General features: G+C 37.1%; 1 protein-coding gene and 1 long non-coding RNA gene across 6 annotated transcripts in view; one reads left to right on the plus strand and one right to left on the minus strand.

Annotated features, from left to right (window-relative positions):
* LOC125911913 (uncharacterized) overlaps positions 1–12,862 on the plus strand; it is a 63,075-nt gene that overhangs the window by 13,456 nt on the left and 36,757 nt on the right. The gene's annotated exons all lie outside the window — the stretch shown is intronic.
* ACMSD (aminocarboxymuconate semialdehyde decarboxylase) overlaps positions 1–12,862 on the minus strand; it is a 54,039-nt gene that overhangs the window by 4,507 nt on the left and 36,670 nt on the right. For both annotated transcript variants that reach the window (XM_049616200.1, XM_049616201.1), the window contains one exon: positions 901–999. In XM_049616200.1, the coding sequence (XP_049472157.1) occupies positions 901–999 (99 nt within the window). The remainder of the gene's footprint in view (positions 1–900; positions 1,000–12,862) is intronic.

A 12,862-nucleotide genomic window follows, 5' to 3' on the forward strand; every position in this document is an offset into this window, starting at 1 on the left:
AGTGGCAGCATTATAGCACATTTTAGTATCATTTACCCACCCTAAAAGTCAAATGCCGAAAGAAGAAAATTGTTACTTGAGAGTTCTGGTTCTTTGAGTTCTGTTAATCAAGACTTTAGTCTTAAGATCCAAATAATGGGAATCATTACAATTTTTGAGATTGGTAGATTTGTTACAGAAATATTAAAGGAAAAACTTAGGCATTTTTCTTATTCATCTAACATGTAAACATAAATGTGTTATTGTGATACGCTTCTTGACAGTTTTCTTTCTCTGCTTTATGAATTTAGTTGTACTAGGTTGGCTTTCAGCTTTTTAAAAAAGTAGTTAAAAAAATTTGAATTCCAGTTAGTTAACGTACACTGTTGTATTAGTTTCAGGTGTATAATATAGCGGTTCAGTAGTTTTTACTTGGTCCTCATCAAGATGTTGTACTGTTAATCCCTTTTACGTGTTTTACTCATCCCCCAACCTACCTCACTGTGGTAACCATCTGTTTGTTCTCTATAGTTAAGAGTCTGTTTTTTGGTTTCTTTTTTTTCTGCTTTGTTCATTTGTTTTGTTTCTTAAATTCCATATATGACTAAATGGTGTTTGTCTTTGACTCATTTCATTTAGCGTTATACTCTAACTCCATCCATGTTATTGCAAAAGGCAAGATTTCATTCTTTTTTTATGGCTGAGTAATATATATGTGTGTGTGTGTGTGTACACACACATATATAAACCACATCTTCCTTTGCTCTTTAACAGTTTTGCTATTTCCAATAACAGTTCTAGGAATATTAGGTGTAATATTTCCCTTGTTATTTGTTGTCACGTATCAAAGTACATACTCTGAAACCAAAGAATTAGAGCAGGAAAACTCAGGGAAAAGACCATGAAGTAAACGGCATATACCTTTGTTTCTGCATCAAATTCTTCTATGGACTCTATTAATTTTCCAGGTTCCAGCTCCCCTAGTGGAAAGGGGTAATCAGTTCCCAAAATGACTTTATCCTGAAAAAAATTTTATATAGAGCATCAAAGAACCTCCTCTAAATACAATTATATTAACATATTACAAGCACTCCTATGATAAAATAACAAATTCCTTCCAGTTAATAGAAACAAACTGATCTAAAATGTTAAAGATTTAATGAATTCAAAATGTATTCTGACATTTTCTCCAGCAGGTGTCGCTATTGGGTTTCTTAAAGTTGCAAATCAACCCCCATCCTCCCTTCTTAAAATAACTGAATATATAATTCTCAAATATAAGAAGCAAGTATTTATTCAATAAAGCATGCTGATATCTTTAGACAAAATAAGGGTTCTGTATTCCTTAGAATGACATGTTGCAATTGATCCCATATATATATATATATATATATACACACACACACACACACACACACACACATATATATATATATCCCATATGTATATATTTTAAAGACTTTATTTTTAAGTAATCTGTACACTCATTGTGGGGCTTGAACTCACAACCCTGAGACCAAGAGTTGCATGCTCCATGGACAGAACTAGCCAGGCACCCCTGGTCCCATGATTTTTGAAAACATGCTAGAGTTGGAAGGGAGAAAATAAAAAACAACTGGATAAAAAGTAAAGACAAACAAAAACCAATCCCCAAATAATTCCTATCTCTATAAACTGAACCAGTCTGTTTTTTTTTTTTTAATGATGTAGCTTGAATCTCTGTTTGATACTTTGTACAACAAAGTACAAAGGCTTGTCCATCTACAAATATATAAAGTGGTATGTCAAGCAATGTGTTAGAATCTAGATTATCCTGGCCAACAAACAGAAATGTTCTCTGTCTTCAGAGAACTTGTAATTCGGTAAAAAAGAGTGACATTAAATCAATAATGGAAATCTATTAAAATAAAATAAGAAAAACACATTTTCAACCAGAAATTTTACTTCTAGAAATGTGTAGGGCGCCTGGGTGGCTCAGTCGGTTAAGCGTCCGACTTCAGCTCAGGTCACGATCTCACGGTCCATGAGTTCGAGCCCCGCGTCGGGCTCTGGACTGATGGCTCAGAGCCTGGAGCCTGCTTCTGATTCTGTGTCTCCCTCTCTCTCTGCCCCTCCCCCGTACATGCTCTGTTTCTCTCTGTCTCAAAAATAAATAAAAACGTTAAAAAAAAAATTTTTTTTTTAAAAATAAAAAAAAAAAAGACATGTGTTCCACTAATACACTTGTAATGGAAATATATATGAGAAAATTAACTGCAACATTATTTGTAGCATCAAAAGACTAGCAAACTAAATTATAGCATATCTAAGAAATAAAGAGGAATGAGGAATACTTACCCATGTTGAAATGGAATAATCGCTGAGTTATATTGTAAGGTAGAATGATGTTGAAGTTAAATTGTAAAGAGAAAAAAGTCTAGGACAATGTATCTGCTATGCTCATATTTCTGTTTTTAATAAGGAATATATAGATACGCAAATGAATGTTTGTATGTATGCAGTCTATTTAAGGAATTGTACCCAAGAAACAAGTAACATTAGTTGCCTCTGGAAAAGAACATTAGGATTTGGGGATGGAGGAGATCCCTTCTCCCCCTTTTGGAATGTAATTAGCTTAATACAAATATACCTTTTAAAAATATATAATTCAGTGGGTTTTAATATATTTTTGTATTTGTGTAATCATTTCCATCATCTAATTCCAGAACATTTTTATCATACCAAAGTTAATCCCATACCTGTTAACAGGCACTTCCCATTCCCTCTTTCTTCCCTTCCTAGGGTAAACTAATTTACCCTAGGAATTGCCTGCTCTGGACATTTTATGTAAACAGAACAATGTATTATGTTGCCATCTTTTGTTTAGTGTACTGTTTTCAAGGTCATCCATGTTGTAGCCTAAATCAATACTTCTTTCCTTTTTATGTGGAATAATATTCCATTGTATAGATATACCATGTTTTATTTATCTGCTTACCAGATAATGGACATTGGGTTGTTTCTACTTTTTGGCTATTATGATAATGCTGCTCTGAATACTTTTTTAAAAAATTTTTATTTATTTTGAAAGTGGGAGAAAGCATGAGTGGAGGAGGGGCAGAAAGCGAGCAGGTGAGAGAGAATCCCAAGCAGGCTCTGTGCTGTCTGCAGATTTCATGACTGTGAGATCATGACCTGAATAGAAATCAAGAGCCAGATGCTTAACTGGCTGAACCACCCAGGCACCCCTCCTCTGAACATTTTTGTGCAAGTTTTTACATCAGCATGCTTTCATTTCTCCTAGATATACACTTATCAGTGGGGTTGCTGGGTCATGTGGTAAGTCCATGTTTAACATTTTGAGGAGCTACTTTTCACAGTGGATGCAGCATTCTGCATTCTAACCAGGAATGTCTGAGGATTCTAATTTCTCCAAGTCCTCATCAACACTTGCTATTGTCTGTCTTTTTAATTATAGCCATCATAGATATAAAATAATATCTCACTGTGGTTTTAATTTACATTTCTCTAATGAATAATTATCTTGAACATCTTTTCATGTGTTAATTGGCCATTTTATGTCATTGGAGAGATATCTATTCAGAACATTGTGTCTATTCAAGCCCATTTATTTTTTATAGTTGAGTTGTAAGAGTTTTAAAATACTTTCTGGGGGCGCCTGGGTGGCTCAGTCGGTTGAGCGTCCGACTTCGGCTCAGGTCACGATCTCGCGGTCCGTGAGTTCGAGCCCGGCGTCGGGCTCTGGGCTGATGGCTCAGAGCCTGGAGCCTGCTTCCGATTCTGTGTCTCCCTCTCTCTCTGCCCCTCCCCCGTTCATGCTCTGTCTCTCTCTGTCCCAAAAATAAATAAACGTTAAAAAAAAAAAATTTGTTTAAAAAAAAAATAAATAAAATACTTTCTGAATGTTAGAGGTTTATCAGATATATATCTACAGATATTTTGTTCATTCTGTGGGTTATCTTTTCATTTTACTAGAAGTATATATGAAGTACAAAAGTTTTTAATTTTGATGAAGTCTAATTTATCTAAAAACTTTGGTTCCTTATGCTTTTGGTGTCATATTTAAGAAACTATTGCCTAATCCAAGGTCACAAAGATTTACAACTATATTTTCTTCTAAGTGTTTGTAGTTTTCCTTTGTCCATTTAGGTCTCTGATCTATTGGGGTTCATTTTTATGTGGGGTATAAATAAGCGGTACAACTTAATTTTTATTTTTTTGCATGTGGATACCCAGTTATTTTCCTGCTATAAGTTGAAAAGACTATTCTTTCCTCATTTAATTCCATTGGCACCTCTGTTCTAAATCAGTTGATCTTTATGTCTGCCCTATGCTAGTACTACACAGTTTTGACTACTGTAGCTGTGTAAAAAGTTGTGAAATTAGAAGTGTGAGTCCTTCAACTTTGTTCTTTTTACATTGGTTTTGTCTATTTTGGGTCTGTTGCTTTTATATATGAATTTTAGGATCAGCTTGTCACTTCTGCAACAGAAAAAAAAGGCACCTGGATTTTTGATAGGGATTGCATTGAATCTGTAGGTCAATATGGGGACTATTGCCATTTCACAGTATGGAGTTTTCCAATCAGTGAACATGAGATGTCTTTCTTTTAAGTTTTTATTTAAATTCCAGTTAGTTAACATACAGTGTAATATTAGTTTCAGGTGTCCAGTATAGTGATTTAACATTTCTATGCATCACCCACTGCTCATCACAAGTTCACTCTTTAATGAACATAGGATGGCTTTTCATATTTTTTTAATGTTTATTTATTTTTGAGAGAGAGAGAGAAGAGAGAGAGAGAGTGAGTGAGCAGAGGAGAGGCAAAGAGAGAGGGAGACACAGAATCTGAAGCAGGCTCCAGGCTCTGAGCTGTCAGCACAGAACCAGATGTGGGGTTCAAACTCACGAACTGCGAGATCATGACATGAGCCAAAGTCAGTCGCTTAACTGACTGAGCCACCCAGGCACCCTGGAATGTCTTTTCATTTATGTAGGTCTTTGATTTTCTTTAGCAGTGTTTTATAGTTTAGTGCCCAAGTCTTGCACTTCTTTAGTTGGATTTATTCCTACGTATTTCATTCTTTTGAATGCTATTATAGATGAGATTTATAATATGGATTATTTTTATGGATTTTTCATTGCTAGTATATAGAAATATGATTAAGTTTTATATATTTATTTTGTTACCTACAGTCTTGCTGAATCTGTTTATTAGCCCTCATGGTTTATTTGTAGATTCTTTAGAATTTTCTTTTTTTTTTTTATTTTTTAATGTTTATTTATCTTGGAGAGAGAGAGACAGAGTGTGAGTCGGGAAGGGGCAGAGAGAGAGAGAGAGAGAGAGAGAGAGAGAGAGGGAGACAAAGAACCAGAAGCAGGCTCCAGGCTCCACGCTGTCAGCACAGAGCCTGACCCGGGACTCAAACTCACCAGCCATGAGATCACCATGATCTCATGATCATGGCCTGAACTAAAGTCAAACGCTCAACTGACTGAGCCACCCAGGTGCCCCCCATTTCTTTTTTTAATTTTGTAATAATTTATTTATTTTGGGGGAGAGAGAGAGAGACAGTGTGTGAGCAGGTGAAGGGCAGAGAGAGAGCATAGGATTTTCTATGTATAAGATGTCATCTGAAATATTTATGCTTCTTCCCTCCCAATCTGGATGCCTTTTATTTATTTTCCTTCCCTAATTTCCCTGGCCAGAGTCTCCAGTGCATCGTTAAATAGAAATGGTGAGAGCAGAACCTTTCAGTTCACCATTAAGTGTGTTAATGTTAGTTAGTTGCGGATATTTAATAGATGCTCTTTATCAGGTTGAGGAAGCTCTCTTCTTCTAGTTGTTGAGTGTTTTTATCATTCAAGGCTGTTGGATCTTGTTTAGTACTTTTCCTGCGTCTATTGAGATGATTTTGTAGTTTTTGTTCTTTATTCTATTAATATGCTATTGATTGGTGTGTGTGTGTGTCTGTCTGTCTGTTGAAAAACCTTGTGTTCCTGGGATAAATCCCAGTAGGTCATAGTGTATAATTCTTTTTATCTGTTGCTAGATTGAGTTTAATAAATATCATTGGGGAAATTTGCATCTGTATTCATAAAGGATATTAGCCTGTAGTTTTCTTGTGATTACTTGGTCTGGTTTTGGTATCAGCGTGATGCTGGCTTCATAGAATAAGTTAGGAAGTGTTTCCTTCATTTGTATTTTTTCAAACGATTTGTGATGGATTGAAGTGGTTGTAATTCTTTTTAAATTTTTTGGTAAAATTCACCAGTGAAGCCATCTGGTCCTGGGCTTTTTTTTTGTGAGACATTTTAAAATTATGAGTTTAACCTCTTTACTTGTTATAGGTCTATTCAGATGTTCTTTTTCTTCTTGAGTCAGTTTCTGTCATCTTTCTAGGAATTTCTCCATTTCATTTAGGTTATCTGATTTGTTAGCATATATTTGCTCATAGTTTTTTCCTATAATTCTTTTTATTTCTGTAAGATCTGTAGTAATGGCCTCTCTTTCATGTCCAATTTTAAGGTTTTTTTTAAGTCTTTTTTTTTTTTTTCAGTTTATTCATTTTTGAGAGAGAGAACAGGGGAGTGTCAGAGAGAGAGTGGAAGAGAGAGAATCCATGCAGGCTTCACTGTCAGTGCAGAGCTTGATGTGGGGCTCGAACTCATGAACTATGAGATCATGACCTGAGCCAAAATCAAGAGTCAGATGCTCAACTGACTGAGCTACGCAAACACCCTCATTACAGCCTTTCTAGGAGAAGGATCCCATCATTGTCCCCATTCAACAGACGAGGAAACAGAGATGAAAACTAACTTGCTTAGAGTTGCACAGCTAGTATGTGGTAAAGCAAGGCTTGTGTCTCCATTTTTTCCACTCAGCTAAGAAGTGGGATAGAAATTATCTCTAGCTCTGAGCCAAAGGCCTGGTACAGAGTAGATGTTTATTGAATTAAATTGGACCACTACTATAATTTTATAACTGATTCCGGTCTCATCCATTTTAATCAATATCTAACACTGGAGAGAGTGCTGATTTGAATATAAATCTGATCATGCCACATCTCTGCTCAAGCTCTTTCAATAATTTCCTCTTGTCCAGAAGGTGCAACCCAAATTTCTTAGCAAGGAACAAAATGCCCCCAGTAAATGTGAGAAAAAAAGTTGTCCCAAATCTAAACTGGGGCAGAGCTTTGTGGCCTGATATGGCTATCTATTCTGCCTGGTGAATAATGAGCATTCTTTTTTTAAAAATTGAGGCATAATTGATGTATAACATTATGTTAGTTTCAGCTGTCTTGCATAATGGTTCAATACTTGCATATATTATGAAAACGATCACCGCAATAAGTTTAGTTAACATTTGTCACCAAACATAGATTAGCATTCTTGATAAAATACTTGGGTAATTTTTTTTGGTAGACTTTAATGAGTTTAAGAGCTCCTAGGACATACCCTAGGAAGACTATTAGTCTTCAAACTAGACTAAGAATTGTAACCAATAATGTAAAGAGGCTAATTGTCCTTGACTAGATAGTTATCTTCTTTCTTAAAATCCAGTCTAAAAATAACTAACCATCTTTTCCCCTATAAAATATCTCTGCCAGGATTCTTTGAATTGGACTTTTCAGAAAGCCTGTTTTTGAAACATGTTTGAAATAAAACTCTGACATGCATATAATCAATCTGAGAGTGGCTTTGCGTGTTGAAGGAATGAATACTTGAATGTATGAAAGAGGGAAGTTTGATTGTTACTAGGCCTGAAATATTAAATACATTTTAAGTTTGTTTATTTCTTTGTTTACTTATTTTGAGAGAGAGAGAGAGAGCGCAAGCATGAGTGTGGTAGGGGCAGAGAGAGAGAATTCCAAGCAGTCTCCTCACTGCCAGTGCAGAGCCTGATGTGGGCCTCAGACTCACAACCCATGAGATCATGACCTGTGCTGAAATCAAGAATCAGATGTTTAACTGACTGAGCCACCCAGGTGCCCCTTAAATATATTTTGAATATGCTAAATTTGACCTCTTATAAGAATAAACGACACTTTACCAGAAAAAAAAAAAAGATTGTCCTAGGTTTTATGAATACATTTACATGAAATAATATGGGAAAGTGTATAAGAAAGTTAGAGGAAGGCCATGATGGACTAACAACTCTATTTCTAGATTCTTGTATTCATTACTGTGAAAAACCAAGCAAATACACCTGCTGATGGAAGCCCTAAAGACCCGAAGTTATGTCTACTCACATCTGTGCCAACAGCTGATCTCCTTCTGCACTGCCTGTTTTATATTCACTGGAGCTTCATTTGTCCTTATTTCTGCTCCTCTTGCTAAAGCTGTTTACAATTCTAAAACACAACATAATTTTAAAAAGTCCCATGCTATATTACATTTGTTAACTACATTACATGAAATTGAAATTTAGAAATTTATTTTGCTTTCTAGTCAAGAATTCTTCCATTCCCAGTATTATGGCCTTCCTGGATACAAATACATTTGGTGGTGGGCGGGGGGGGGGGGGGTGTTGTCCCATTTTAATATGGAGAGAGCAAAGAATTTTAAAGCAGAAATAAAAACCACTTCTCTGCATTTTAATCCTTCTTGGTTAGGATACTTCCCTGCTCTCCTAGCTAACTTGATTATGTATGCCTTTTGCCAAACTCCAAACTCATGGTTTGGCAGTATTCAATTATTATTTAGTAGCTATTGTTCACAGTTCTTCTCTATAGGAGTTTAATTACCCACTTATGATAATCTGGTTTGTTAATTTTTCATACCCTTTATCTGTACAACTTTTATTGATACTGTCTGGTAAATTTTCAACCATTTCTAACTTGGTAGGAATTTCATAAGGGAGAATGAAGTGGGCATAGAAGAACTGGAAATGAAGTTCTAATTAATGGAATTTCTTGTTCAGAGGAAGAAGAGAGAGTAGCAGGGAAGAGGTGGGGAGAAGAAATTCCTCAAAGTGTAGTCCTGAATGATGAAGGTCACATACTCTATTGCTTAATAGCAACCTCCACTTGATAGATGCTTAATAAATACTTCTTGAGTTAAAAATACTTTTTATATTGCTATTTTTACCACCTGTTATCTCATAACTACAAATTGTGTTTTAGAGGGATTACCTGGAGAATCCTGGTTAAGGAGGCATAAAGTATGGACTTGGATGACTGTTGCCCCATTTCCAAGCTCTTGGGGAAACCCAAGCTCTCATGACATCTCAGGTTCCTAAGTAACATACCAGATTCTGACTTCCCCAAAGCTAGAACTTTCTTCTGTCTTCTTTGGTCTAGGATTCTATTCCCCTGGGATCCACCATGCTCATGAACCAATTTTTAAGGATATCTGTGCTAATGTAACATTTGACAACATCTACATTTTAGAGGACTTTTCTAAAGAGTCTGTAAACCCAAAGGAATAATTCTAATGGTGGGCCTTTTAGTTACCACGGCTGCTTCTTCTGGGATCCTGAAATTATACTGTCTACGTAGACAATGGCTTTCTTTATTAGGCAATGGATAATCCTGATTGATTTCTCAGCACCAACACTACCCCAACATACGTTTCCCTCCTGAAAGCTGGTAACACACATTCCCTATGAGGTCAAAAACTTACTGAGAGGATAGTAGTAATGATTAATATTCCTGCCAGGGAAAAGAAATAAACTGCTCACCTGCTGGGATGTACTAACTTCTCACATTTTCAGGGAATGCTGCAAACACTGAAAGATGTGGCTTGCTAAATAAATTCAAACAGTAGAAGAGAGTTCATTTGTCTTCTAGATAAGGAACAATTAGCTATCATCTCATTAGCCTATTCCATTAGTAGCATATGCAGTAAATACAACATAACTCTATTATAATGTAGCTTATTACAAAAATTCTACCTTACCAAGGATTCAGTTTCCCTGAGACATAATTTCCTAGAGGAGGAGCCTGGTTAATTTAATCAATGCAAAGTAAGATTAGCCTTATATCTGCAAAACCATTATACAAACTCAATTAAACAGACATTAACTTAATACCTCCTATTTGTAAAGCACTAGAGTAGGTGATACAAATTGCTGACATTTGTATAGTCTTTTGGCATAGTATTATATCAGCTCCTTGCATCAACTCTGCATGGTTTTATCATTTCCATTTTACATTTGAGGAACCTGAGGGTGAGAGGGATAAATGACTTAATATGAAATGTCACCTGAGCATCAGAGGAGAGGAAGAGGGTGGTGGAATAGGAGGATACTAGGCTTGCCTTATCCCATGAACACAGCTAGATAACTGTTAGATCATACTAAATACCCCAGAAATTGACCTGAAAACTGACAGAACAAACCCCGCAATTAAAGGGAGAGAAGAGCCACCCTGAAGAAGATAAGAAGTGAGGAGACGTGGGTTAGGGGAGAAGCAGTTCATGGCTGCTGTGGAGGGGAGGGAGCTGCTGTCATGGAGACGGGAGAGAGAGAGCAGCACACAGGGGAACACACAAAGAGAATGTTACCCCAAAACCATTGGCTTGGAAAATGAGAGGGACTGAATTTTATGAGTTCAACAACAATCAAGGCTTAAAGCCTGGAGTTTTAAAGGTCAGAAGCCTTGGCTGGGATAGAGCTGGGAGAGCACTGTACTGCTCCTGGAGAGAAGTCAGGCAAACAACCCAGGGGCAGACAGCATGGAAACAGTGATCTGAAGAGTTCCAGGGACACACAGAGGGGAGGTTATTTGCTCTTCTTGGAGCACATCCGTGAGAGGCAGTGTTCATGGAGACACCTCTCTGGGAACAAAGGAGCAAGCCCATGCCATTTTCCTCCCTTGCCCCTCAGCATAAGCACAGAGCCATCTGTGGGAAGCAGCACAGTGCAGACACTGGCTGCCTAACTTGCTTACACCAAGCCCCACTCCCACACACTCTGGAAGAACCACCCTTCTTAGTCAATGCTTGCCTCAGTCACAGCATAGTGGCCCCTCCTTCATAAGACCAGCACAAACTCCAGCCTATACCACATCTCCCAACCAGGGAGTTTTGCATGGCTTCAGTTCTAGTGGAGGTGGTTAACAGATTTCATTTCACAAGCAGGCCAGAGACCACGTAGCTAAAACTCGCCACATTCCGGTCAGGGACCAAACACTGCCCACAGCTGGCAAGTAGAACCTCTGCAGATGGCTGGCATGAAGGATAGAGCAGCCATAACACAATAGCAGAGTGCATGTAGCACACACCAGAGACACTCCCTGAAGTGCCAGGCTCTGGGCACTACATGACCTCTTTTTCATAAGCTATTACTTTTAGGAGCAGTAGATGTAACTGGCTTTTCTAACAGAGAGGAGGCAGAGACTTAGACAAAATGCGAAGATGGAGGAATGTATCACAAATGAAGAACAAGATAAGGCCACAGCCAGAGATCTAAGTGAAACATAGTAACATGCCTGAAGGACAATTTGAAGCAATGATCATAAGGATACTTACTGGGTTTGAGAAAAGAAGACATTAGTGAGACCCTTGCCACAGAGATAAGAGTTAAAAAAGAATCAGAGATCAAGAGAGCAGTAAACGAGATTAGAAACACACTTAACACAGTGAACAGCAGACTGGAAGAAGCAGAGGAACAAATTAATGACCTAGAAGACAAAGTGTTGGGAAGCAATGGAGCTGAACAAAAGAAAGAACTATGCAAAAATGAAAATAGACTTAGGGAACTCAGTGACTCCTTCAAATGTAATAACATTCATATTGTAGGAGTCCCAGAAGAAGAGAGAAAAGGGGGCAGAAAATTTATTTGAAGAAATAATAGCTGAAAATTTCCCTAATCTGCGGAAGGAAGCAGACCTTCAGATCCAGAAAGCAGAGAGAACTCCCAATAAAATCAACAAAACCAGGAGCACCTGGGTGGCTCAGTCAGCATCTGACTTCGGCTCAGGTCATGATCTCCTGATTCATGAGTTCAAGCCCTGCATTAGGCTTTCTGCTGTCAGTGCAGAGCCTGCTTCAGATCCTCTGTCCCCTCTCTCTGTCCCTCCCCTGCTCATGTGCGCTCTCTCTCTCTCTCTCTCTCAAAAAATAAACATTAAAAAAAAACAACAAAACCAGGCCAACACCGAGACATATAATTAAATTTGCACAATATAGTGATAAAGAAAAAAAATCTTAAAGACAAAAGAAGTCATTAACCTACAAAGGAAGATCCATAAGGCTAGCTGGAGATTTCTCAACAGAACCTTGGCAAGCCAGAAGGGAGTGGCATAATATATTCAAAGTGCTGAATGAGAAAAATCTGCCACCAGGAATACTCTATCCAACAAGGTTATAATTCAGAATAGAAGAGATAGTTTCCTAGATGAATAAAAACTAAAGGACTTCATGACCCTAAACCAGCCTTGCAAGAAATATTAAAGGGGATTCTTTGAGTGGGAAGGAGAAACCAAAAGTGATAAAGGCAGGAAACACAAGGCAGAAAAAATGAGTATTTCTGTAAAAATCAGTCAAGGAACTCAAATGCACAAAAAGGATATAATATTTAATAACACATATCTGAAATAGGAGGAGAGGAGAAGAGAATGGGTTCAAACTTAAGCAACCATCAACTTAATATAGACTGCTATTTCAGAAGAGGTTATTTACACCCTAATGGTAACCATATATTAAAACCACTAATAATCATGCAAAGAATAAGGAGAAAGAAATTCAGATATATCAGTAAAGAAAATCAGCAAATCATGAAAGAGAGGAAGACATGAAAGGATCAGAGAAAATCTCCAGAAACAACCACAAAATAAATAATAAAATGGCAGAAAATAATGTCTATCAATAATTACTTTGAATGTAAATGGACTAAATGCATAGGGTGTCAGAATGGATAAAAAAACAAGACCCATCTATA

The sequence above is a fragment of the Panthera uncia genome (genome assembly GCF_023721935.1).
Source record: "Panthera uncia isolate 11264 chromosome C1 unlocalized genomic scaffold, Puncia_PCG_1.0 HiC_scaffold_3, whole genome shotgun sequence".
NCBI classification, from domain to species: Eukaryota; Metazoa; Chordata; class Mammalia; order Carnivora; family Felidae; genus Panthera; species Panthera uncia.